We start from the raw sequence: 26,998 nt of genomic DNA on the forward strand, positions 1-26,998 counted from the left end.
TCTTATACTCTGGTGCGTCTTATACTCCGAAAAATACAGTAATCAAAATACAAGAAAAGTGCAGCATATCACTTAAATTGAAGTTAAAAAAACAGTGAAAACCAGTCACCCAATGCTCCATGGACAACTTTGATCTTAATCAGCTTTTAGAATATGATTTTATTTATTGTATTTTTATGTACCTGTATTACTTTATAAGTAACTCAAGGCAATAAAAATTCCTTCCTCCTATTTTTCCCACAACATCAATCCTGGGAGGTGAGTTGGGTTGAGAGTGAGTGACTGGCCCAAAGTTATCCAGCTGGCATTCATGCCTAAGGTGAGACTAGAACTCACAGTCTCATGGTTTCTAGGCATGGGTCTTAGTTCCTAGGAGAGGACATTCCATAAAGCCAGAGCACTAGTTAAAAAACATTGCCTCCTGGCTGCCATTCCCCTTACCTCATGAAGGTGCAATGCAACTCAAAGAAAAGAATATACCACAAGGGCTGATTTAGAAAGATGAGAGGAATTTGTTTTTCTTACAAATATGCACTGAAGAGAACCTGGAAATTTTTAATATGGAAGGTATAAAATATATATACTTATGCTTGTTTGTACTGGCAAAATGAAAATGAAATGTATATATTTGAAAAAAACCTAGACTTTAAGAGATAATGATGAAGCTTTACTTTGAAGATAAATATTACAGTATTTACTTTAAATAGATATTCATGTATTACATATATCATCTGTCATTTTCCTTTCATAGCAAAGGTTATTGAAGAATGAACAAAATCAAGAAGAAACAATTCTTCAATTTCTCCTTGAACTCTCCAAGCAGTGTGGTGTCTTATTTCCCTGTACCCCAAGTGGAGCATCTTTTGATTTCGTATCCAGTAGTTCCATTCATGGTATTGAAGACGATACAGCAGTGGATGTTCACTGCATTTGGGATGATATAAGATTACATCTTCGACGCTACTTAGTACATCAATTGCAAAGTAATCAAGAAACAAAAACTGGTACTTTACAACATCAACTGCAATTTAAAATTCAGTGTCTGCAGCATCTCTTATTTCTTTATCCTGAATCTGAAGTTCTAGTCAAGTATCAAAAAATGCAGAATAAATTGGTTAGTGATCTTTTGCAGAAATGTGCTCAGGGTAAGAGTGATGAAATGAATTTTGAAAAGATTGTTCATAATTACAAAAGTTCTATTCCTGCCTTCTGTGCAATGATAAAAGAAGATTTACATATACTAAGTGGAATTACTGATCCTTCTTCTGTACTGAAATTTATTAATGAAACTTACTTGGATACCTTCACTGAAGAAATCACCTTTGTTCTTCACATACTTTGTGAGCTTCAACTTAAAGAAAAGGCACTACATGCTATAAAGACAAGCAAGAACTCAAAGAAAAACAGAGGCATGGTTCAAGTTGGGGGTTAGTGACATTTTCTTTATAGTCATTAATTGTTTTCTCTTTATTGTTTAATTTCTGATACAAATTTTAACTGTGATTCAGCAAAAGATTTAAGTGCAGGAATGTAATTAATGTCAGTTTATATATAGTATACTGCCATATATACCTAAAGAAATGCAGTCCTAAATTTAGGATTACAGTTCTTCCCAACCCTGGCAAAATTCAGCAAGATAATCTTGCTCGCCTCCATTAACAAAGAAGAAGCAACCTTCCAATTTTAAAGGTAAATTTAGTGGGGAGGGTGGGGAGGTAGCTTTTCTTTTAAGTACAGTGTATTTATTATCCGCAAAAATGTCAAGGATATAGATTGACAGAAATCCAGTTTCTGTATTCTCTAACTGCTTTTATACATATAAGAAGAATGGGCTTATTTCGTTTTTTACCCACTAATTATATCTAGATTGAAGTAGCATATTTATAAAATTATATGTAGTTATTTATATGGATTATATTAATCTTAAACTATAACATTCATCATATTGTTTGAGCATACATAATTTGAAAAGAGTCATATGCATTTGAAATAAAAATAGAAATCTATTTCTGAAACCTGGACACATTGTTCAATATTGTTAAAGTAATTAGCATTTCTTATTTAATTGCCAAAGTAATATAAACCTTTATCAAATTATCTTATTAATTCTATAATATGAGAATGTGTTTGGACAGAACATGAGCTGCATAAATGGCCTGTCTCAGATTCTTATTTTTACTGCTGTCCTGCTGTTTCAAATTCCAATCTCTGTCACCACAATTGTATAATGGAAATGGCATGTGTAGAGATGCTGCTTGAGTATCTTCTTATCCCAGCACAATTGGGATCTGGCAGCTCACCAGATAACTGGTTAGTTTGTTGACAGTCCGAGTGGGGTAGATAATACAACATATTGTTTTCTTCATTTCAATCATGCATTCTCCCACATCGTGCTGACTGGCAAGGGAGACAGATTGGAGCATAAGGAAGGGAGGTTCAAATTTTCCTCTTTCTGTATGCTGAGCTGTATGCACAGATAAAGAAAGGAAAAAGAACACATCAGCTATTTTTAGGTGGAAGGATATTACTTTAAATGAATATTCAGTTGATGCTGTTATCATATAAATGAAAAAGTTTTCCATGTGTGCTCTTGGGGAACATCATCTGTAATAATTCTAATGTGTGAAATAAACAAATCAACAGATGATACTTCTCAAACTTTATAAGGAATAATGGTTGTTTTCTAAAAAAAATGAAAGTTACAAATCAAATCAAAATAACCTTTTCAAATATATTTTATGTAAGTAAACATTATTATTGAGGTGCAATAATTTTTGACTTATTTGTGAATTTATATAACTGAAAAAATAAGAGAGAAATATAATCCTCTTTGTATTATAATTTTATGGGAGAAAATTTTATGATCACTTTAGGTAAAGGTAAAGGTTCCCCTCGCACATATGTGCTAGTCGTTCCCGACTCTAGAGGGCGGTGCTCATCTCCATTTCAAAGCTGAAGAGCCAGCACTGTCCGAAGACGTCTCTGTGGTCATGTGGCCGGCATGACTAAATGCCAAAGGCGCACGGAACACTGTTACCTTCCCACCAAAGGTGGTCCCTAGTTTACTACTTGCGTTTTTTACATGCTTTTGAACTGCTAGATTGGCAGAAGCTGGGACAAGTAACGGGAGCTCACCCTGTTACGTAGCACTAGGGATTCAAACAGCTGAACTGCCGACCTTTCAATCGACAAGCTCAGCGTTTTAGCCATTGAACCACCGCGTCCCTTATGAGCACTTTAATATGATTTATTTGGGGTAGGGTGAGATTTTAAGTGACTAGACGTTTGCATATATGTGTATCCTTGAGCTGTTTCTTTGAATCAATGGGGTGATACTTCCAGATATAAGGTACATTCTTATAAATGGTACCTACCTATGAGCATGGATTTATAATAATGAACAATCTATAATCGCTTGATCTGAACATAATCTACCAGATTTTTCGGAGTATATGACGCACCTTTCCCCCCCAAAAAAGAGGGTGAAAATCTGGGTGGGTCTTATACTCGGAATGTTACCTCGCCCAGCCTCGCAAACGGAGATTTCAGAGGCTGAAAGAAGCCTCTGAAAGAAGCTTCAGAAAAAAAGTCTCTGAAAGGCTTTTATCTAAAATAATATGGCAAGCAACAAAAGAATCAGTAAAGGTTCTAACCAAACTATGCTAACAAATCTGGAGAATGACACAATAACCAACAGATCGGAAGAGGTTAATCTATATACCAACACTAAAGAAAGGAGATTGAACAGAGTACAGATAGTTCTTCAGAATAAAAGCCTCTGAAAGAAGCTTCAGAAAAAAAAGCTTCCAAACAGAGCTTCAGAAAAAAAGCCTTTTTTTCTGAAGCTCTGTTTTGGAGGCTTTCAGAGGCAGAAAAAAAAGTTTTTTCGGAAACAGAGTTTCAGAAGTTTCAGAGGCTGAAAAAAAAGCAAGGCACAGAGCTCACAATCAATGAACCTGTTGCTAAAATTCACCTCTGGGAACAGCTGATTGGGGGTATTCTGGGAGGCCGATCCACCCACCAATCAGCTTTTTTCTTATTTTTCTCCCCAAAAACTAAGGTGCATCTTATACTCTGGTGCATCTTATACTCCGAAAAATACTGTATATTTAGGGACACAGCCAAAACGTACATCCTAATATAATAAACTACTGGCAGAGTACATTATGGTCTCATTCTGCAGAAACAATACTAGAACCATCAGAGGAATATCAATTATTTCCCCCTTCTCTATTTCAATAAAGAATCAATAAAAACCATTAAGCATATATGATAATGATCACAGATGAACTTAGCAGTTAGGAAGAATATAGCAGAAAATGAAAATAGGATATAAAAATCATAACTTAAAGTTATCCAAACTTAACAATAATTTGAATCACCTTAAGCACCTTTTAGCATATTTAGCGTATTATGCTTAATAGCATTAGAATAATGAATGAATTGCATCTTTGGATTGGTTCAGAGTAAACTGATGAATAAAGAGGAAAAAAAAGAAAGCATAAAATGTAGGAATTGAAACAGAAGAGCCCTGTGATAATAGATAATCACCCGAAAGGTTGGAAATACTATGGTTGATTGCATCGTCTGTCAGTCATGTATTTAGACTGGATTTGGCATTTTTATCCATCTATTAAATCTTTCCCAAAGACCTGAGATAAGCAGATGTTGTTTGATAGTGTTAACAGTGTCATCACAGGATGTAAACTGTTCCAAGTAAAGCAGTTGACTAATGATGATTTTGTTAATGCTGATGATGTTCAAATGGTGCTCGATATTTGGGGATTGCACCCAAGGGTTCTGTATCTATTCGTACACCTTTGCTTTCTTTTGCCATAGTCATACTACTTTTACTTGCAAGTCTTTGTATTTTGTGATTTTCTTCAGTACTTTCTCTTCTATTTAGCTGTCTCCATATAATATTTAACAATATCCACCATACAGGCCTCTTTATCTTTCTTATTGACAATTGTTAAATATGAGTAGTCATGTGTCAGGTCCTTCTCTGTTTGAAGTCTCAGAGCACTTTAGCTGTTTTATTTTCTATTACTTTGTTATTTTGTAGTTCCATCAGTTCTTGCTTGCAGACAAATGGTATTTCTTGCAGATATTCCTATGCACCTTTATTAATACTTTGTCATACTATAGTTTGTAATCATTCTGTGTGATCTTCTTGCAGCAGCTAACCTGGTGGTCCACTGTGTCTTCAGCTTCTTTGCATAGATGGCACTTGCTGTCTTGCTTCTCAATTCAGTTTTGTATACTTGTTCTTAAAGCTTAGTCTTTCTTAAGCACTAGTCTTAGAACTAGTCCTTCTGTCGCCTTCTCTCTTTCTTTAAGTTTCTTGCTTTTAACCATTGTCAGATCTTGTTATTATCTGTTTTCCCTGCTATTTTTTTAAATGTGCTAGCCATGCAATGCTTTCTCTTCCCATATCACTTTTTTGTTCTTCTTTGGTGTTTCTCGTAGGCCAGTTTGGTCACTCAGTAAGCATTCCTGGTGTACTAGCTTCAGTATATATTCTTCACTATCCTTCAGATATTGTTCCATTCCCCTATTTTCTTCTTTAATTGTCTGATTTACTTGCAACATTCCATGCCCACTATTTTCCTTGCTAAATGTCAACATCGCTGCAAGGATGAAGAGCATGATCTAATATCATTATTTTTCTGGTCTTCCTATCCAGGGCCTTCAGTTCTGCTTGAGTCCAATTCACTGTTCCAGCTGTGTATCTTATGACTGGAATTGCCCAGGTATTGATTGCTTGGTGGTATTTCCACCATTGAATTTAGATTTTAAGATTTTCTTCACTCTCTTCATGTATTAACTTCTAACCTTTTTCTTGACTCCAGTGTGCTTGTTGTGGTCAGCTTGAAGGATGCTCAAATATTTGTAGTGATCATCTTCATACAGAGTCTTGATGGTATTTCCCTAAGACATCTTGATTCTTTTAGCCATCACTGGTTTTCTTATTTGATCATGAACGTGACACATTTCTATTGCAATATCTTGACTGGATATACAGACAGTCTGGAGCAGCAATTCTATTTCAGATGGTGGTTTTCCATACAGCTTCAAATTATCCATGTAACGGAGGTGGGATAACCTGGCAGATATTTTTCAGTTTTGATAGCTATGACCTGAGTTATTCAGTTTATTAGTATTGTTGACAGAGGAGTCAGTGCCATCACAAACAGTAGAGGAGATAGTGAGCCTCCTTGAAAGATTCCTCCTTAATATTAACCTCTCCCAAACTATACATTGACCAACAACCGTGCCTTCCATATTGGTATCTTTTAATCCTTGTGCTAAGTGTTTCTCTGGAACAAGCTTCAATGCAGGCAATCTTATTCTGTTTTTGTGCTGTTTTAGATGCTTAATGATTCTTTGTTTCAATTCTTCTATTTCTTTAGTTAGAGAGTTTTGTTTTTTCTAAGGCAGAGGAGAGAGTGCCTGATTTTGCAATGAAAACTGTCCTGCCATCCTTTATTGCCAACTCTCCCTGATTTGCCTCTACAGTCTGAATTACTTCTGGCTTTCTTTTCTTTTCCCTGAGTAGACCTTTGCAATTCTTCCAGTTCTGTTGATTCTTGTTGGGCTTGATCTGTAACAACAGATCATTATTTCTTTTTATATATCTCTGTTTACTTGCGATGGGTAAACCAGCTTCTGGCCCTGATTGCTCAGCCAACTTTCCTGAGTCCTGTAGACCATTTTTGATTTGATGTCCAGGAAGTCCAACACCTAACACAGCCTTTGACCTTCTATAGACGATGACCAAGTTGGAATGTGTTTCTGTAGTTTACGTCTCATATTTTTTATGGGAGAGACAGTCTTTCTCTGACTCCTCTGATGAGATCTATCCAACATGGTGGAACCCTCTGGCATAGGTCTCATTTTCCTCAGAGCACATAAGCCTGACAACCATGAAAAGGTAGTGCCTCACTGAGGATGGCAATTATTATTATTATTCAGGATAAACTTTTTTCCTCACCTCAACATAATTTAAACTGGTTCTCCTACTTTTTACTGTTAACATAAAAGTATTGAAAGAGAACTAATTTATTGCTAGAGAAAATTGTTGCCAAAATGTTATGACTTGGAATCAATACTCATGGAAAATGTATTGAACATTTTGGCTTCTGTTCTTGCATTTTATAGGATGTGATCTAAGCATACGGGTAGTCCTTGACTTACAACAGTTCATTTAGTGACCGTTCAAAGTAACAACAGCACTGGAAAAAGTGACTTATGACCGTTGCAGCATCATCATGGTCACGTGATTTACATTCGGATGCTTGACAACTGACTCACATATATGACAGTTGCAATGTCCTAGGGTCATGTGATCCCCTTTTGCAACCTTCTGATCGGCAAAGTTAATGGGGAAGTCAGATTCACATAACAACCGTGTTACTAATTTAACACCACTTACACTTAACAACTGGGACAAGAAAGGTCGAAAAATGGGGCAAAACACATTTCTCATTTAGTAACATAAATTCTGGGCTCAAATGTGATCATAAGCTGTAGTTGATAAATCACTGTTGTTTGCCAAGTCCCCTTCATGCAGTTTAAGGGGAAGTTTGCCATGACCAATATTTGGTTGGAATTTTCCTTGTGGTTTAATTGTTGTTTTGTTTTTGCTTTTTGTTGTGTTTTAATACTAGTATCTGAAAACACACAATTATTCAGGAAAATAATGAATGGCTTATAAAGATAAGATGGACCTTAAACATGATCTGCTATTTGATTTTTTTTCAGTGACCTTCAATACCTTTGACTGTAGATTGCTGATAACTCTTCCAAAACACCTGAATCAAGAAAGGCTGTACAAGTCCTGACCCAATGTCTAAATGCAGTGATGGACTGAATAAAGATCAGTAAACTGAAAATGAATCCCAACAAGGCAAAGAGCAGGACAGGTGGTTATCTGGGTTATAGGAGACGGGAGTGAGTAGGTTGCATATTATAAACGCTATTGCATTCTTGCAGAAAGTATATTTACATATTTTGAGAGAGCTTCCTGAACTGTAACTGCCCCTGGCAATTTTAAGTGATTACAATGTCCAGGAGTGCATATTATCACTATGCCCTTTCCTGGGCATGACAGCTACAGTTATTCATGCACTGTTAGGTTACACGAGCGAGTATAATGTCTTCAATGGGAACTACTTGTACTTTTCTACTTGGTACAGAAGATGCAAATGAGGCAGAATGTGGTATCTAGATTGCCAACAGGACACTTAACTATCCTGAAGCCAACTTCCTTTGAAACAACTACAGTGATCAATTGGCTGTCAAGCCAGATTCAGTTCTGCTTATAAGAACTAAACACTTGAACAGACTATATAACTGACTTTCTTCTCCATCGCAGTCTGGTTAATTACTGAGATCATTAGGGGAATGTGCTAAGAATTGCACAATGCCATCTGGTGGTTACTTATAAGTAAGTGGGTCTTTTCCATTGCAGCACCTTGATTCTGGAAGGCTTTTTCATCTGAAATTGCTGAGGTACCTATTATACTTTAGGTGCCTGTTAAAAATCTGTACAGGCCTGTCATGTATGGATGGTAGGGGAGTGGATCTGTTGTTACTTTTTTGTTAACTTTTGAATCATTATGGTTTATATTGCGTCATTATTGTATGTTGTATTTTCTAATCTGCATACGGATGTATTTGCATAGGAAGCAGTATAAAATGGGTGCAATAAAGAATGAAACAAAAGCTTCAAAAACTAAAAAGATTAGAAATATTTTTCTTGATGACATGATTAAACTTTGGGAAAAAGTTAAGGGTAATGCCCAATCTTTCATTATGGCAATGGAAAGTTTCTGTTACTTTATTAGAAGTGAAGGAGTTTCTCACCTTAGAAACTGACATATGCTTTGAAAATGAGAAGTGGAGATTTTAAAGACTCTTATAAACAATTGTTTGAGCTGAAGAAAATGTTTCATTATGTTCATACGATGCTGAAATGCTTGCTTCTTTTCAGCTTAGAAGATAAAATGTTTTCAAACTATTTTTTCTAAAAGAATTTTGAAAGTGATGCTATGAATATCTTACTATTCAAATCGCTTATTAACGCCATTATATGAAAAGGGAATCTTATTACTGTACATAGGACATTGGTATTCTTGGACAGGGTTACTTCATTAAAAAAAGGTTATACATAATTTATAATATATCTTATGTTTAAAAGAATTGTATTATAATTTTATTTTTTCCACATATATTGTGCAATAATACTTTGTTAAATGTTAAATTTAATTTGCTAGGAATATTTTCCAAACAAAACAGAATTTGGTCATTTTATCTAAATATTTCCAGTTAGAAACACTGTTTCTATCTCAAAGCCTCCTTTGCACACCTGGGTGTTCTTCCTATGGTTAGAAAAAAAAAGGGTAACTCACCATGCCCCCTAATTATTGCATTTTCCTCCCAAGCATAAAAGATAAAAATGATTTAATTTTTGGTCTGATTTCTCTTGAGCGGTCTGGACTCAATATGAGATTTATGTATTAAAGTATTTTCTTTAATAAAAAAAAGAGTGTGACAAAGAAGTTAAGAGAGAATTAAGTTACATTTTCTTAAAATCATACAGTAGTGTGTAAAGGAAACCATACATGCCTATGAGACTTAAAAGAAGAAGGATTTCTAAAAGGTCTCTTGAAGAGCTTCCTAAGGCACTTACACTATTGTTTGAGAAAAAAAATGTTACATGCCTCTTTATTAGACTCTTTTCAACACATATCAACCGTCTCCTGAGCAGAACTTAATTAAGTGCTCCTTGCTGAGATACTATTAAGCTGTGTGGCATTGTGCATGCTTTCAGTAATATAAAGTTTGCTTAGCTTTAGATTTTTTTTTCTTTTTTGAGAAATAACCTCATTAAAAATGGTGCACATTAAATTGGCATCTGTGAGAGAGACATGTTTAAAATTTGAATATTACTTTCTGATAATTCAGATTAAATTTTAAAACAATGGGTTTGAGGGATCAATTCTCAGCTTCAGTTAACTATTGTCATACTGACCCAGATGTGAATTTTCTGTTTGTCTTTTACTGCAGAATAATTTATTCCTTTTTTTTTTTTTTTTTTTTGCTAACAAAGGATCTTTGATCCATTTTTTCTTCCTAAACCCCAATTCCCATCCACTGTATATTTTTCTAGGTAAGTTAATACTGTATGTACCTGGGCCTTTATACAAATGATCATCTTTATGAGCTTTTCAATAATCTGAACTGAGGGGAGGCAGACAGGCATGGATTTGTGAATTTATTTTGAATATGTCTTATTTTGAAATATTACTACAATGCAGAGAGTCCCTTTTTATATTGCAGTATGTTTACCAGATGTCAATCATTGGGATAAAAACTGTCTACAGATTTGGAAACCTAGTATAATCAGGGTTTAGAAAGTTTTCATAATATTGTTCAGTCTCATAATTGAAAATAACTATGGTCCTTTTAAACATGTTCCTGACAAGCATACCTGCGTTTAAACAAATTATTGTATTTTGATTTGTGTTTCTTATATTTTGTACCTTCCACCTCATTTTAGCAATAGTTTGCAAATTAATAAAAAATAGTTAGAATATTTAGATGCACTTTTATGTATACTTTCTAACAGATCCATTTCTATAGTTACATTTTTCTCAGTTTTCTTAATGTTTTTGTGAGCCTACTCTCACAATAAACATGTATTTCTGAAAACGTACCCCAATGTATACATTTGAATAGACTTGAATAATATAAACATTTTAGTACAATATATAGTTTACTGCTGGCATGTTTCAAAACAAGCTTTAGAAGCAAGATACAATGGCCAATATATATTTCTTTAATTTAGAATGTAATTTTTCTTTTATGGGTGTAGATTTTATCAGTAAAGAATTTAGTTTTGTTAATCTATTATTAAGGAATGGCATGCTTAAAAATACATTGTGAGTTTAACACTTATCTCTATGTTATTTTCTAAAATGGCTCTGGAAGTAATTTTCACAATTTATTTTTCTTTGCCACAGAAGAGTCAGACAAGACAAACATAAAATGTATGATTGTATTTCCTATAATTTGATTGTTTTGTACTAAAAACCTGATATTGATGGCAGTATATCTAACATTGATATTAATGACACCAGCATCAACTTTCAAATCAATCTTTGCATTTAGAAAATTGAGTTTTATGGATCCCAGTTATACAGAAAGTGCCCCATAATATCACAGATGCTTTATGCCAAATATTTTGTTTTAAATTATAATATGGTTTCTTTATTACATTGAAGTATTCTAAATGACTGGATAGTTTACATTTCTTCCCATAAAGAAAGGCATGTCCAGTGAGATTGTATTTTCTTTGAATATAAAGCCCATATTACATAAGAACCTGCTTTTTGAAGTCCATGTGCTTCAAAACTGATTTACCATGTGGCATGGCAGCTGCTATTCAAGAAACACATGCTCAAAGCTCTCTAGTGTATGTGGAACTAATTGTACTGCTTTTTGGATCCCAGCCCATACTTTCACTCTGTTGAATTGACTTTATGGAACATGGTTTGTGAATGCTCTCCTAAAAATCCTTTTCAATGTGATTATATAATCTCATTGTGGGGATTTTCCATATAACAATGTTCTGAATTTTCTGAATTTTTTTGCAGAGGTTGAAAATGTTTTTCATGCGATATAGAACTATTATAGACATAAAGACCTACTTACTGGTAGGAGGATAATACAGTTTTTCATTTTGAGAAGAATTAAATCTAAATAGCTCAGAATGGATTTTCTGCTCATCTTAGTCTCTATTTTTTTGTCCTCTAAAACACATTTTTAATATTAATAGGTTTCAGTAGTTTAAAAAAGAACTGAAAAGCAGCAGTATTTTAAAGCTTAAATACTATGCTAATGATTTACATCAACATTGTTTCTTTTAGCACCTTAACATTTTTTATGATTCCATCTCTTTCAATCAGCAGAGAACACTTATGATTAGTATATCTGATAAACTTGTCAATGCCTGTTTAAAGCAGAATCTCCTAGTCTGCTTTATTCATCCCCCTCTCTCTTACATCATTTCAAGTATAATCTTGATAAGACAGAGATATGTTCTGGGCAGCTGTGTATAGCAAGCTCAGACGACAACTAATTTGTGAAGGAAAAAATTAAATCAGGAGGTAAATTATTTCATGATTGCTCATTCCCAACAGACCTGGGCATCATTCTGAAGAAAATATCAAATAATTGGTTTCAGACCGTGTCACACACATGCAATTCCCTTCGCTAATGGCTGTGTGAGGTAGCACTAGGCCTCAGGGGTCATGAAAGAACTGAAAATAGCTTACTGCCAGGCACAGCAATAGAGAGACAGTGCGAGTAGGAAATGAAGTGGCAATAAGTGCAATCCATAGGGGAAATGTGCTTCACTTGGAGTTTAATATATTGGTTTGGAATCTGGCAGTAAGCCATGCAACAATTGTTTACCTATTCGTCAGCATCTGCATCTGTTCTGTTTGGTAAATAGCACTTAAATCACTGCCCACAAATACCAAGATCAATACCTATTACTGGGTCTTCTTTCTTTTTCATATTATATAACAGATGCAATCTGTGAACAATATTTGCATTAGATTAACAAAGTCAGAGAGATTCGCTTGAAAACACTTTGTAGTTTTATGGATGGACTGTACAGTCCAATCATTTTGTGATTCGAAACCCTGTTGCCTTATAAAGATGCTAGCTTTTAAATTCTAATTATTAAAATTGATGTGCATTTTTAAACCACTACATCAAGTTATATATGGAAGACTGTTACCATTATTCCTAGCAGTTTAGCTTGGAACAGTACTATAGCATTCCAAAATATTAAATTGCATAAATTATTAGACAGCAATACATAGGTTGTTAAATCTAGTTTAAGTTATTTATGTATATAACAAAATAATTTTAATTCTTTACCTACTCTTTCATTAAAAGTATTTTTAGCTTAAAATAAATGATAGGCGAATATGATTAATATATATAAAATGAATACAGTGTTTCAGAAAAAAGGGGAATAATTATAAAGGTAGCTGTTTGATATGAGTAGATTAAAAAGTGATAAATGCAAGACACAACAATAAATATAATGGAGATTTTAGAAATTTGAATTATATTTTAAGATTTTAGAAGGCAAATAGTGGCCTTAATCATAATGCACGCTGTCCACTTTGTGAGATGTATATACTGAAAAGAATCCATCTGAGTTAGACAAGACATCAAGGTTACTTCAATCTGTCCTTTCCCAGCAGTAGAGTCCAAATCAAGGCAAATCTGATCAAATTAATCTTCAAAGAATTAGGCAAATTGATAATAAAAAGTCTCTATCTTTTCTAGCTTTCCTTCTCTAGCATTTTATGGAAGAATTACTATACAGTACAGAAAATTGTTCCTGCCAAGTGCAATGGAGAACCAGGAATAAGAAAAGGATGGAAGACTCCCGTTTTTATGTTCAAGCCAGTTTCTCACAAAGGGTTCTTCCATTTGCGCTCAACAATCTACTTATCTGCTTCATTCACTTAGCTCCCCTGTAAACTGAAGTGTCCAGGTGCTCTGCCAGAGGGAAGAGGGCATTTACAATCAATCATGTCAATGGCTGGTATACCCTCCTTTCATTGCAATGGCCAAGTTACAGCTTTTCACTATATCTCCCCTGCTGTAATGTTTGTAGGCCAAATTCTATTTCCCAATCTCCTGTTTTTCTAACACATTCCACAGACTAGGCAACAATTAATTGTTATTTCTGCTATTAGGAGTTCCATTTCCCCCCCAATATTTATTCATGGGGATAAACAGTTTTAGAACACAATAAAAAGTATAATAAAAAAATATTACACTGTTACAAATTATACATTTTCAGCTGGGAATCAAACTCATAGGCTCTTGTGCTATATACAGTGCATTTACCTTTATAAGTCACAGTGACTTTTTAGGTTGGCAAGGAGCAGGATATATGGTCCATTGGTTCAATTCTAAGTAGATGGATTGAACCACATAATTTTTAATTAGTTACTATGGTTGTGTGTGACAGAGAAGTTCCAATAAAGTTGAAACCAGTAGCACACTGCCTCCCGGTGTGTAATGAATGTGTAACAACTATAGGAGTATCTACTGATATATTTCCCTCCTGGGAGTTGAGGATGGAATTATGAAATCTTCTGTTTGAGACATATCATATTAAAAGCTTTATCTCTCTAGTCTCAGAGTACCTATAAAGAAAGACATTTACTGTACATAGATGTTCAATACTGAGATAATGTCATTGACAGCTTACACGTGACTAAGACATAAAATTGCAATTAGTCAGACCACAGGCTTAAACAGGGCTGTAAGGCCAAAGGCTTAAACAGGGCTGAAAGAGTCAAGTCATATCAAGACAGAATCAAGAACAGATTCATATAAATATAAAAGAAGAATAAAGGTAAAGGTTCCCCTCACACATATGTGCTAGTCATTCCCGACTCTAGGGGGTGGTGCTCATCTCCATTTCAAAGCCATAGAGCCAGCGCTGTCTGAAGATGTCTCCGTGGTCATGTGGCCGGCATGGCTAAATGACAAAGGCGCACGGAACAGTTACCTTCCCACCAAAGGTGGTCCCTATTTTTCTACTTGCATTTTTTATGTGCTTTCGAATTGCTAGGTTGGCAGAAGCTGGGACAAGTAATGGGAGCTCACTCCATTACGCGGCACTAGGATTCGAACCCCTGAACTGCCGACCTTTCGATCGACAAGCTCAGCGTCTTACCCACTGAGTCCCTTAAAAAGAAGAATAGTCAATCTATATATAGTATCATTTTCAAAGAGGCAGGAAATAGTCATTTGGATAAGGATAAGACCAAAAATTAAATATACAGAGATTCCAGACAATAAATTGACCTTAACACCACACGAAAATAAAGATAAGTGTATCTCCTTTCATAATTTTGATTTTTGTTTTGCAAGGCATTAGAACACAAGTGTCAAACGTGCTGCATCATGTTGCTGTCATGTGACATTTCGCAATATTTTTCCCATTTGCGGAACGGGTGGGCGTGGCCTGTGCATGACGCATCCAGCCTACGGGCCACCAGTTTGACACCCCTGCATTAGAAGAATAAAAATTTCAGTTTAAAGTCTTCATTTTTACTACTTTATATTATGTTGCTGAATGCTGTTAATATTTTTGGCATTTAAAATTGTTTTTGACATTATTTTCTCTGTTCTTACTGAAGTCAGGATACACAGCAATTTAAAAATACTAACATACTGTATTCAACTGTGACCAAAACCTGGCATCCAATATATGAGAAAATCAGAGTTTGAATGTCCTCAAATTATCTGTCTGATAAGGAGGCAAGCCACTATATTTTGCAACTGAAAAATTTGCAAGACTGAATTCTTATAGAATGTATTTTCATAACAGATATTCAAGAACGCTTAGTAATGGCTTATGATTGCCATTATTATCATTACTACTGAAAGGATGTCAGATGATACAATCAGGTGTTCTCAAACAAGATACTACTGGTTCAGTCCCTCACCTGAGTTTTAAATAGACCCTGCTGGTTGTAAATTATTATTTGTGGAAATGCAACAACAGGCATTTTTTACCAAATATTATCCAAAAGTGTTCTCTTCATCATCTGTTGATTTTGTCTTTTTTACTAAATTAGAGCATCTTATATTTTTAAATTATATTTTATAATTTAATATAATATATTATAATACAATTTATATTATAATAAAATATAATATTTTATATTAAATTATATTTTAACATACTATTAAATTTAGATAATCCCTTAAAATATTGTGAATGAGCTATATCCTTCTTAGACTTTATTGTCATGAACCTGAGAAATAGCTCTAATTTCTCAACATTCCTACATAAGAAACTAAACATTTTTTTCACAAATATCACAACAGCTTTCTGTTTTATTCATATATACATAAAACATGCACATATTCTATCTGTCATTTTTAGAAATAATCAGAAGTTAATTGCAACATATACAATTTAATGATATAGTTGTCACATAACTCAAAATGACTGCATTTCCACAGCCAGAGTAGCCTTTTAATCCCATCAGAAGGAAAACAATGAAAAATATACCACCTAAAAGTTCATCTAGGAAGCAAATGTGACACATGAATCTGATTTTCTTTCTCCTTATTTATAGTTGCAGAGGAACATTCCAGAAAAGGAATGAACCAGTGTTTAACATTACATCAACTCAAATGCCTTTCCCAGCTTATAAAATCATTTTTGTTGATGGAAGAAAATATTGAAGAGCTATCTTCAGGATTACTGTTAGTATGTATGTCTGAGAACAAAAGTATTCAAGGTAAAGTATGGTTATATTTTCCATATACTGTTTTCTTCAAATAATTGATTTGTAGAATTTCAATACAGTCCTTTGAAATATTTTGTTCTTGATGGTTAATTTTCCTTTCTAATTGGATAAAATTATGCTGCATAAAAACATATGAGATAGACAGTCATAAAAATTGTATAAATAAATAAAATGTCATGTGATCCATTGTGAAAAAATTATCTGATATGGACTTCCGGAGGGAAAAATAGCAAACGGAAGATGGCTATGCAAAAAGCAGAGCCAACAACTGCAGCGAAGAGTCAGTGAGTAGACTGACTCTTCAGAACTTTACTGGATAAGGAAAGCCATGTGACCACTCATATGCGCTCTTAACAACTGCTCCTTGCAAGATTGCAAGGCAGTTGTCCCTGGTGGGTTTCCAGCACCAGGAGACAATGAGAATAGCCATGTTGTTGACAACTATGCCTTTTAAAGGATATTAAGTTTGCAAACTTCTCTTTCTAATCATGTTTACAAATTGCTTGTCAACTACTTTTAAGCTATTAGAGTCCATTGGATTGACAAATGGATTAGTTTGCCTTCAGTCCTTAATGAAATAAAATTTTAATCATAACCTTTAATTTTTTTAAATGACATAAATAGCAAAAAGCTAAATAAGACTTTGATCCTAGAAAAGTATAAATGAATTAAGGATCCAATAAAATTTAGAATAAAATTTTGGAATTAATTATAAATGATCCTTTATAATTAAATTCTAAAATCTTATTCCAAATGTATCTGGATCCTTAATTCATTTATAATTTTCATCAAAGTCTTCTCTAGTTTTTTGCTATTTATTGACAGTTAATTAAGTGGATCCTATGAAATGACACAAAACATAACACTGAAAATATTAACATTTTTAAGAATTCAGAAATCAATATCAACAATATGAATAGCAATGTTTGTTTCTATGGACAGTCCCAAAAATGTTATAGAAGAAATGGCAGATGAGGAACAAATTTTATTTGACCATACAAAGATGGCATTAAATGACAGGCCACGAGAATGACATGGAAAAAGATATTTCATTGGATATACAAAAGTAACCCTATGTTACTTCAAAAATCAAAAGGGAAATACAAATAATAAATCAAGAAAATGAACTGGATAACTTTTATATAGTGGATTTACAAAAGAGACTTATTAAAGATTTGAAGAGTTTTGTAAGAAGGAACAAGGAAGAAATGAAGAGAAACTAAATTCTATGACATTACTTGAATCGGTTACATACAGATTAAGATTGTAAGAAGTAAATGAAGGAATATAAAGTTGGTTTATTTGATCAAGATTAAAACGTTATATGTTGTTATTTCTAGTAATCCTTAATGGACTTTCTCTTTGCAAGAGAGTTGAAAAGATGATGCTTTATGGATTTATCTGTAGATAAGAAGTGGGATATGGCATGAAGTAATCATTGGTTGTGTAAATAAGAGAGGGTGAAGAGTTGCAAAAATTATTTATACTTGTGATAAAAGTTGGAAGTCACTTCTTTACATATTTTTTTCTCTTTCTTATTATATATTTTTCTTTTTATGTTCTACTTTGGTCTTTGGACCTTGTACTCTTTCTTTCTTTCTATTCTTTCTTTCACTTAAATAGGATCCTTAAATGTAATTAAAATCCTTAATAGATAGATAAATGAAAAATTACCTGATATACAACATTGATTATTCAGAGAAACATGAGTTGAAAACAGGTTTTAGAAATTATCAGTCCATAGGAAATTGAAATAAAATTTTGATAGAGGACAAATGGGAATATAAATTGGTGGTACAATAGTGACTATTTTGATTATACCATGACATTTCTATGTATGTTTATTAAAAGATAGTAACACAATGGGTTGTTTTAAATGAGTTAATTAAATACTGATTAAAATAGAAATAGATGATAAGGAGATCTATATGGCAGTTATGCTACTGAGCTGATTTTTTGCTGACTTGAGTTAAAGTTAAATTTTCTTCCTCTTAAATTAGTTGTGATAAAAAATTAATAAAAAAAACTTCAAACTGTTCTCTCTTCTTCCTCCTTTCTCTCTCTGCCCCCCCCCCCTTTTGCAAACCATTTTCCCATTTCCTCTGCCATCCCTTTTCCCTGACCAGTTTTAGGCTAATTCATAACCCAAAATAACCTATTTCTGCAGCCAAAATAAGCTTTTAAGCCTATTAGATGGAAAACAGTGCAAAAGATCTCACCTAAAAGTTCATCTAGGAAGCAATATCAATGAGGAAGCTTTGTTTATTAGATGAGAAATGCAAGTATGCCATTCTAATCAAGTACATGTTTGCTTATTTTAATATTCTATCAACACTGGAATCCTTAGCTAGGTTGTCTTGTCATGGTTTTGCTTTACAATAAAAGAATTCTTTTTCTTTCTGTTTAAATACTTATCTCATTGCTCAAACCGTGTTCATGAATCAGATTCTTTAGAATTCCCATCTCTCAGTCCCAAAGTATATAAGAATCACTGTCTTTCTACTGTTCGAGGTCCCTCTTTTTTGGAAAGCAGGTACCCGATGATCATTAAATAAAGTCTGGCAATATCTCTTCAGTGTTGTGCTCTTTTCTTTGGCCAAAACTTCCATGATATTAGTATTGAAATAAATTGGATTGCCAGATAAATTTTACATCAGTATTGGTGACGGGGTAATGCCATTTGCCAGAACTGAAAAGTAGCAGGCTATTTTTATAGGTATCAGTCAACAGATAGATAGTAAGATACACAGAGCTTTGTCTTCCTATTGGTAATAAGGATCATTGGGTTAAGGAAGAATGTTCAGGGAACATTCGTATCTGTCATCTTTATGGAATTGCCTCACTGTACTTCATTTTGCTTTGTACTGCGAGTTAATTTATAAAAAAATAAAAAGAAACTGGTATTGTTTAGCTGTTCTCTGTTTGGATTATTATGTTAGTATTTTTGGTTTGGTGTACAAAATGTTTGTAAAATTTCATTTAAAAAACTAAAATGTTCTTTTAAAAGTTCCTTATCTTTTATTTTAGTTTTGCTAAAGTAATGTCTGGTTTTTAGCTATACGAGAAGTTTCCTTGGCCATCATTTTTCTCGAGATCAAGTGATGACAAAGAGCAATGGCTGCATAAATTGGATGTAAGAAGAACACTTAGGGTTTATTTTAAAAAAAAATCAAAGATGTCAGATCTTCTGGCAGATTGTTTGTAGTCTTAGAGGTCTTAAGAGGGGTCAGATAACTTTCAAGATTTCCTTAGCTGGATGATTATGGAACTGTATTAGGGAGGTGTACATAGTTAAGGCTAAAGTGGCTCCCAGGGTTTGTAAAGCTCATTACACTAGAACTGTAGCTGCTGTTTGGGCGGAGAGGTCGAAGGCTTCCATGTTGGAAATCTACAAGGTGACCACCTGGGCTTCTCTTCATATGTTTCCATAGTGTTATAACTTCGATATAACCTCTTCTGCAGATTCTCTTTTGGTAAGAAGTTACTTATGAACCAGAAAGAAAGAGAGAGAACTTTGAAGAAAAGAGAGACACTTAGCGTACACTGTTTGGAGCTACCATTAGGACAAGTTCTTTGACAGCTTGCACAGTGGAAAGCTGTGAAAGTCAATTTAGATAGATGAAAATAAAAGTTACAGCTCAAGCCACTAATGCTCTCTGACGGTAATGCCAACAACAAATGATACCGTTATAAGACATATGGTATGCAAAAAAAAAAAAAATGAAAATATATATGAAATCATATTTTAGCTTAATAAAAATTAAATTTATTTGGTAACTTTCTATAATTTAAAATGTCTATTTCAGTTCTGTTTAGTTTAGGAGAATAACATTCAGAAAATTATTTCAAACTGTTTGACTTCTGTATATTTATGTTATATTTCTAGAGTAGTTCAAGAACTACAGGCTACAGGATATTTCACATTCATGTGAAATATCAAATATGAAACTAATAAAAACATGAACAACTTTCACAACAGAAAGGTTAAAGTGGTTATGCTGTTGGCCTAGAAATCAGGAGACTTTGAGTTCTAATCTGTCTTGTATGAAAAAACTGGAGGTGACTGGGTCAGCTATTCTCTCTCTGCCCAACACACCTCATAGGGTTGTTGTTGTAAAAGTAGGAAAAAGGATTATTGGCTTGTTTGTTACCCTGAGATAGATAGATAGACAGACAGACAGATACACACACACACACACACACACACACACACACACACACACACACACACAGTATTTCTCAGAAAATACAACCTACCCCGAAAATAAGCCCTAGCTTGATTTTTACACCTGTGCCTAAAATAAGCCCTATGCCCAAAATAAAGCCTAGTTAAGCCCCACCCACCTAGTTGTACTAGGCTTACCTGAGGCCCCCGCAGCCAGGCCATCAACATCCTGACAACTGCCTGGCCTTGTGATGGTGACTCCAGAAACCCCATTCAGGACCCCACATGGTCGTCGGCCTGCTTCTCCTTGCTCAGCTCAGGAGGCTGAGCTATGCACGTGGGGTCCTGGAAGAGGCTTCTGGAGCTGCTGCAAGATGAAGCAATTGTCAGGATGTTGATGGCCTGGCTGTGGGATGTAGGGGCAGCTCTATACCCCCCACCTTGCTTCATCCTCCACCCCCCAACCACTTCATTTTGTGGCTGCTGCACTGGTATGTCACTCAGCCTCCTGCTCCGTTATGGCGGCAAGCAAGGAGAAGTGGCAAAGAATGAAGAAAAATGAAATGAGGTGGTGGGAGGGTGGGAGGATGAAGCAAGGCAGTGGGTGCGGAGTTGCCCCACACGTCCCGCAGCAGCTTACCTGAGGGCCCTTCAGCCAGGCCACCCATACCAAACCCTCACGCCCCACCCCACCCCAGCGTAGCCACATCACTTAATTAACCTGCTTTCTAGCTCCGTTCGCCGCCACCGCGTACAGGGCAACAAAAGTAGTCTGTGGGACTACGGTAGAAAAAATAGTTCAGACCTTCCAACTTCGCAAGATCAAAATTAATCTGAAAAATATGATGTTATGTAAACATGAATATGCTTGATTATATGAATCAATGAACCTCAGAAAATAATAAAGTTTCTCAAATGCTAAGCTAGTTGATTGAATTAACAAAGTGAAAATAATTCATCTTAAAAGCAGCGTCACTCAAAATTTTATATTTGTTGTTTGGGCAAAGATTTGGGAGGTATTTCTAAGAAAGGAAGGGTGTCTTGATTTCCTGCTTTCCTAGAACTAGCAGATAATGGAAGAAAATATGACTGGTAAATCAGTTTTGGTCACCAGTGAGACGAATGCTTCTTTTATTTGCTGATCTATTGTTCTCCTAAATTTACATTGCAACTAAATTATTGGAATATTTTACTGTACCTAGTACAATCTTTATAATTGGAGATAAGATCCTTTGAAGGTACTTAGAACATTTAGTAGAGATCAAGAATACTGTAAAGCAGAACATCTGTATTAAAAATGAGGGATATTTGACCAAATAATGTTTTCCTCCCTTCTAGTAGGCTTTCTCATGTCTCTGATATTTCAGAGATCTCTTGTTAAGATTTTCAAAAACATCTAACATACTTTTCATCTTTCTCTCATCTTTTTTCCCCATTTGTTTGAGAAAGGTGAACAGACAGATCTGATAATGAGCTCCAAGAATAGCTTTTTCCAGTGGAGCTCTTTGAAACCACCCTGGGCAAACTTCTCAAGACGAGTTTTCAAGCTTTGCTTCAGGAAGCTAGAAAGATTTGCAATAGTCTTTTCTTTGTAGATTAAGAAGAAATCTGTTACTGTACATAAATCACTTGTTAAAAACAATGCACTTAGATGTATCAATTGCTTTAGCTGAAGCCAGTTTAACATTTAGATTCTGTCTGGATTCTAAAAAGAATACTGTAGCAAATAAATATTATTTTTTTAGGAAACATGGTAATAGAGGAATAAAACATTTACTCAGAACACAGCAATCAGACATTGTTTAATAGGCTTGCTAGAATTTTTCTACATAACCAAACCATAGGAAAGAATATAGGTTTACAAGCAAGTGATCACATTATAAATTCTTATGCTTTCTGGATGCTTATTGTCTTTCTTATTTCTAAAATATCATACTCATAATTTTTTATTGTGGAAGAAATTTTGAGTTCAATGCCAAATAATGATAAATACAGTGACTGGAAGATTAAATATATAATTACAATCCCTGTCAGGGCAATAGAATCATTTCTTTTAAATTTCTATGAAAAAAAAAACCTATTTCAATCCAGAATGGTTGTCCCTTATGTTCTTTACCACAGATGGTAATCATTTTTAAGATGGGAGGATCCATTTCTTCAGAAAACAATATTTTGCATAATTAATTAATGATGCTGGAAAGCTGACATTCCTATTCATTTTCTTCTGACTCACTTTTCTACATTCGTTTTCTCCTTCTCCTTCACTCTTTTCTTCATTTCTGTTCCTGCTGTATTAGATTGGGAAGTAAGGTGAGGAAGAAGGAACAGTTTCCATTTGTGCAAATTGTATAGAGGATTTATATTGTGTGGATGGAGGGAAGAGAACTCTAGCATCAATATCTTCCCAAACACCAATAGAATCTCCTATTGAAGAGGTTTGGGGACACTCAAGATCTACTGTTTAAGAGCCTGTTTAGTATGACTTCTGATTCTGTTGCCTCTGAGAGTTCAGTAAGCATTCATATCATGCCACATGTGTTTGCTGTAAATTGGTTGATAGATGATTGATTGATTGCAAAATCCTTAGATAAATAAATTGTAGCAAGAAACCACATAGATAAATAATAGCCAGAAACAGCAACAAAAAAGGAGAATCATGTTCTAAATGTTGGTAGTTATTTTCTCTAGACATTGGGACATGTACTAGGAAAGGGAGTGCTAGCTTAAAATCCATGTTTTGTGAGGGAAGCACTTCCCCCCAATATTCTGAAAATATGAAATCTGCTAGCTAAATTGATAGAGTTAGTCTCAAACATCAAGGATTGCCAGAAAAAACCATTTTGCATCACTAGCAATCCCTGGTAACAGGGCCTTCTCCTATGTGCAGAGGCCATTTTAGTATTTGTTTTGCCAACAGCTTTCAATTAAATTCAGAACATCTTTATAGATCATACTTATGTTTCAGAAAGTTTGTAAATTACAAGTTTTTTCACAAAATTAATCTTAATTTTTACTGATATTTTGCAGGAGTTCTGAAAAATGAAAATGAATCCAGCGAATTTCCTGAGCATATTCTTAAGGTGAAAAAGGTGCGTAAAATAAAAATTAAAAATACTTTAATTCTGAGAGATAGTTTTTCTCTGTACACATCACTATAGATTATTAACACATTTATTACAAATCTCTTATATGTAGATGTTAATATCAGCACGATAACTAATTTAATTTAAGCTTGAGTGAAAATATTAATTTTGAGAATATAGAACACTTTGATGAGCCATTTTAGTCCTACTAAAACATGCAGAAATATTTTCCCCATGTTTTTGTTGATTTTTAAGAAATTAACAAAAAAGACTTTAAGAGGTCTGTTATTTTGTTAATTTGGGATAGTTATTTCCTATTTGCACAGTCTATACAGCTTACTACATATAAAAGACACTTGTATATATTTCTTGTGGTTGGCACAAAAACAAAATTCTGGTATTAGTGCTACCACAATCTAGAGCTGGTAGGAAAGGGCAATTGTTTGCTCACTTTGCATGAACATGTAAAAGCTTTGGTAAAATAATGGCCCCCCCTCAATTCCATGCACCATATTTTGGGGCCTAGGAATGACAATCTTAAAAATTTGTCATATTATATTATATTCCAAATTAACTCTGGCTTTTCCTTTCCTTCTCCAAGCCAGGTCCAAAATTTATCTGAATGATATTGAGACTTGACATCTGTCAAGTTCCCAAGAATAAATTATGTAATGGGTAGGGAAAATACAAAAGTAATTGCCTATTTTTTGTTGCTGTCATTTACTTTCAGATAATCCAGATAGATGTTTAAAACTGGCATAGATATTCGAAACTGCACATTTGTATGTTAAATATTTATTGTATAAATTTATATTTCAGTCTACCATGCTGGAGTTTGGATGGAGAAATGTTTTTAAAGACCTGTCCCCTTCAGTAGCATACAGTTTAATAATTGCAGTTGAAGATTTTTCCAGTAAAATTCTTGAACGTGAACAAAATGAACAGTCTTCAGCTACTTATTATATGATGTGTCTTGTAAATGTACAAAACATGAATGAATCCTGGAGAGTTGTCCATGAGAAAGAGCAACCAAAACAGATTTCAAAGGCATGTATCAAAAAATATGGAGGTTGGAGGTTCTATAGGATATTATATTTGTTGGAAGTACCTATAAAGCCAATAATACTCATAAATACCATCATTGGTCTTGTTTATTTAACAGTCAATTAATTGGAGTTGTAAGTTGTAAGTTATTACTGTAAGCATCTTAGAGTATGCTGGAGTTGCTTGGTTATTGTAATAGATTCTGCTTGGAATGGAGTGAATTAAGATTTAAAAGGTGTACCATATTTACCCAGTAGATTCACCCTTCCCAAATAACTACCGTATTTTTCAGAGTATAAGATGCACCGGAGTATAAGACGCACTTACATTTTTTGTTTTGTTTTTTTTATAAAAAGTTTTTTTTTATTTTTTAGACAAACACACATACAAACATACAATGTATTTTCTTTGAACAGAGTATTTGGCCGGTTCACAAATTTAAACAGTGTTTAGTCATTTCAATTAAATTTACAATTTCTATATTTCTTTTTTGCCATAATTATTCTTCATCTGTTTTTTTTAAAAAAACCAATATTACCCTTCATCCTCATCTCTAATCTTAATCAAATTCAATTTTTCCCTTTTATTCTATATTATACCCCTTCCCATTGTCATATATTTTTATATCCATCCTCACATTGGTTAATTATGTAATATTACAGTTGTTTAATACAAATTCAACATTTTAATATAAGTCAATTAATTATATAACTATCTTTTTTGTATATTAATCAATATGAATATGAATATTCCAATTATTTCCATGCAATCCAATGTCTTACAAATCAATTAATTATATTTACCAATAATAATAAACCAAATAATTTCCCCCATATATTCCTCCAAACCACAATTTAACCATTTCTTTTTTTTTATTTTTTTTAAACCCCCTCCCAATTTAACCATTTCTGCTTTCAACACAATATACAATTAATAGTATCTCAATTATTACAATTCCCTAGTTAAATAGAGCTTTCCCCTTATGTTACTCATTTTCACATCTTAAACTCTCCCAATAACCCAAATAGTTTTGCCCATATAATCCTCCAAATCACAACTTAATCATTTCTACTTTCATCACAATATATAATTAAAAATATTTCAATCGTTACAATTTCCCTAATTAAATTTTAAAATGTTCTAGCTGTTATCCAAGCTACAACTTAATCCTTTTTATTTTCACCACCATATAACATTAAAGGTATTTCAATTGTTACAGTTTATACTTATTCATATTTCAAAAAATAAATAAATAAATTATAACTTATCATTGTCTAGATTTCAAAAATACAAAGACAAATATTCCAATTATTATTCATTTTACAATCATGATTTCCCATTTATTTCTTACTACTATTCATATTTCAATTCTAAATATGTATAACATCTTTCTCTTTCATTTCTTTTTCTTTCTTCCCATTTTTATTTTTGCCTTTTTCTTTCTCCTTTTTTTATTTTGTGTTTTAAAATCTTCTCCTCTTTTGCCCTAAATTCCCCATTGTTTTCACCTTTTTTAGTGAGGAAAAAGAAGAAAAAGAAATCTCCCTCTGCCTCATTTTTCCTTGCAGCAAACAGCAAACAGCCTGCTTTACTTTCAGTTTCGCTTTCAGCATAGCTTGATTAGCACAAGGGAAAAAAAATCTGCTCCAGCACTTTGCAGCAAGCAGCAGAGCCCTGCGCAAAACAGCTGAGAACAAATCAGCTGAGAGTCGGGAGGTCAATCTAATCAACTTGTGCTAATTAGCCTATGCTGAACCTGAAAGGAGCTGTTTTTTTCTTGCCGTTTGCTTGCAACGAGGCACAGGCCAAAGGGTGGGGGCCAGTGGGTGGGCAGGGCTACATTCGGTGTATAAGACGCACCTAAATTTTCACCCCCTTTTGGGGGGGGGAAAGGTATGTCTTATACTCTGAAAAATACGGTACATATAAATTGAGGAGTGTTATTCACAGTGACAGAAAACAAAACAAAAGGGTCAGGAATGTTACTATAAAACTGCTGCTGAAAAGATGGATGCCTTTGAAGATAAAGACTGCTTGCCTGTTGAATTTAATTCTTTTGTGGTGTTTAAATAGATCATCTTTGTCTTTATTTCTTTCAGTGCCCAATTACCTATCTCTTGCCTCATCCATGTCTCTATCTTTTCTTCTCTTCCCAGCCTTCTGCTTCCTTTTCCTTCTATAGCAGGAGTGTCAAACTCATGTCGTCACAGCTTTGTCATGTGACGTATCACGACTTCCCCCCCTTGGCTAAACTGGACGTCGGCATGGCCAACACGTGACGCATCCGGCTTACAGGCCGCGATTTTGACACCCCTGTTCTATAGCCATGGTCATTTCTT

General features: G+C 34.1%; 1 protein-coding gene across 2 annotated transcripts in view; it reads left to right on the forward strand.

Moving 5' to 3' along the window:
• KIAA0825 (KIAA0825 ortholog) overlaps positions 1–26,998 on the forward strand; it is a 168,804-nt gene that overhangs the window by 6,615 nt on the left and 135,191 nt on the right. For both annotated transcript variants that reach the window (XM_070935756.1, XM_070935757.1), the window contains exons 4-7: positions 752–1,427; positions 16,194–16,358; positions 23,560–23,621; positions 24,435–24,662. In XM_070935756.1, coding sequence (XP_070791857.1) covers positions 752–1,427; positions 16,194–16,358; positions 23,560–23,621; positions 24,435–24,662 — 1,131 coding nt within the window. The remainder of the gene's footprint in view (positions 1–751; positions 1,428–16,193; positions 16,359–23,559; positions 23,622–24,434; positions 24,663–26,998) is intronic.

The sequence above is a fragment of the Pituophis catenifer genome, unplaced genomic scaffold, assembly GCF_029215685.1.
Source record: "Pituophis catenifer annectens isolate HBS135680 unplaced genomic scaffold, rPitCat1.0.hap2 SCAF_2, whole genome shotgun sequence".
Classification (NCBI taxonomy): domain Eukaryota; kingdom Metazoa; phylum Chordata; class Lepidosauria; order Squamata; family Colubridae; genus Pituophis; species Pituophis catenifer.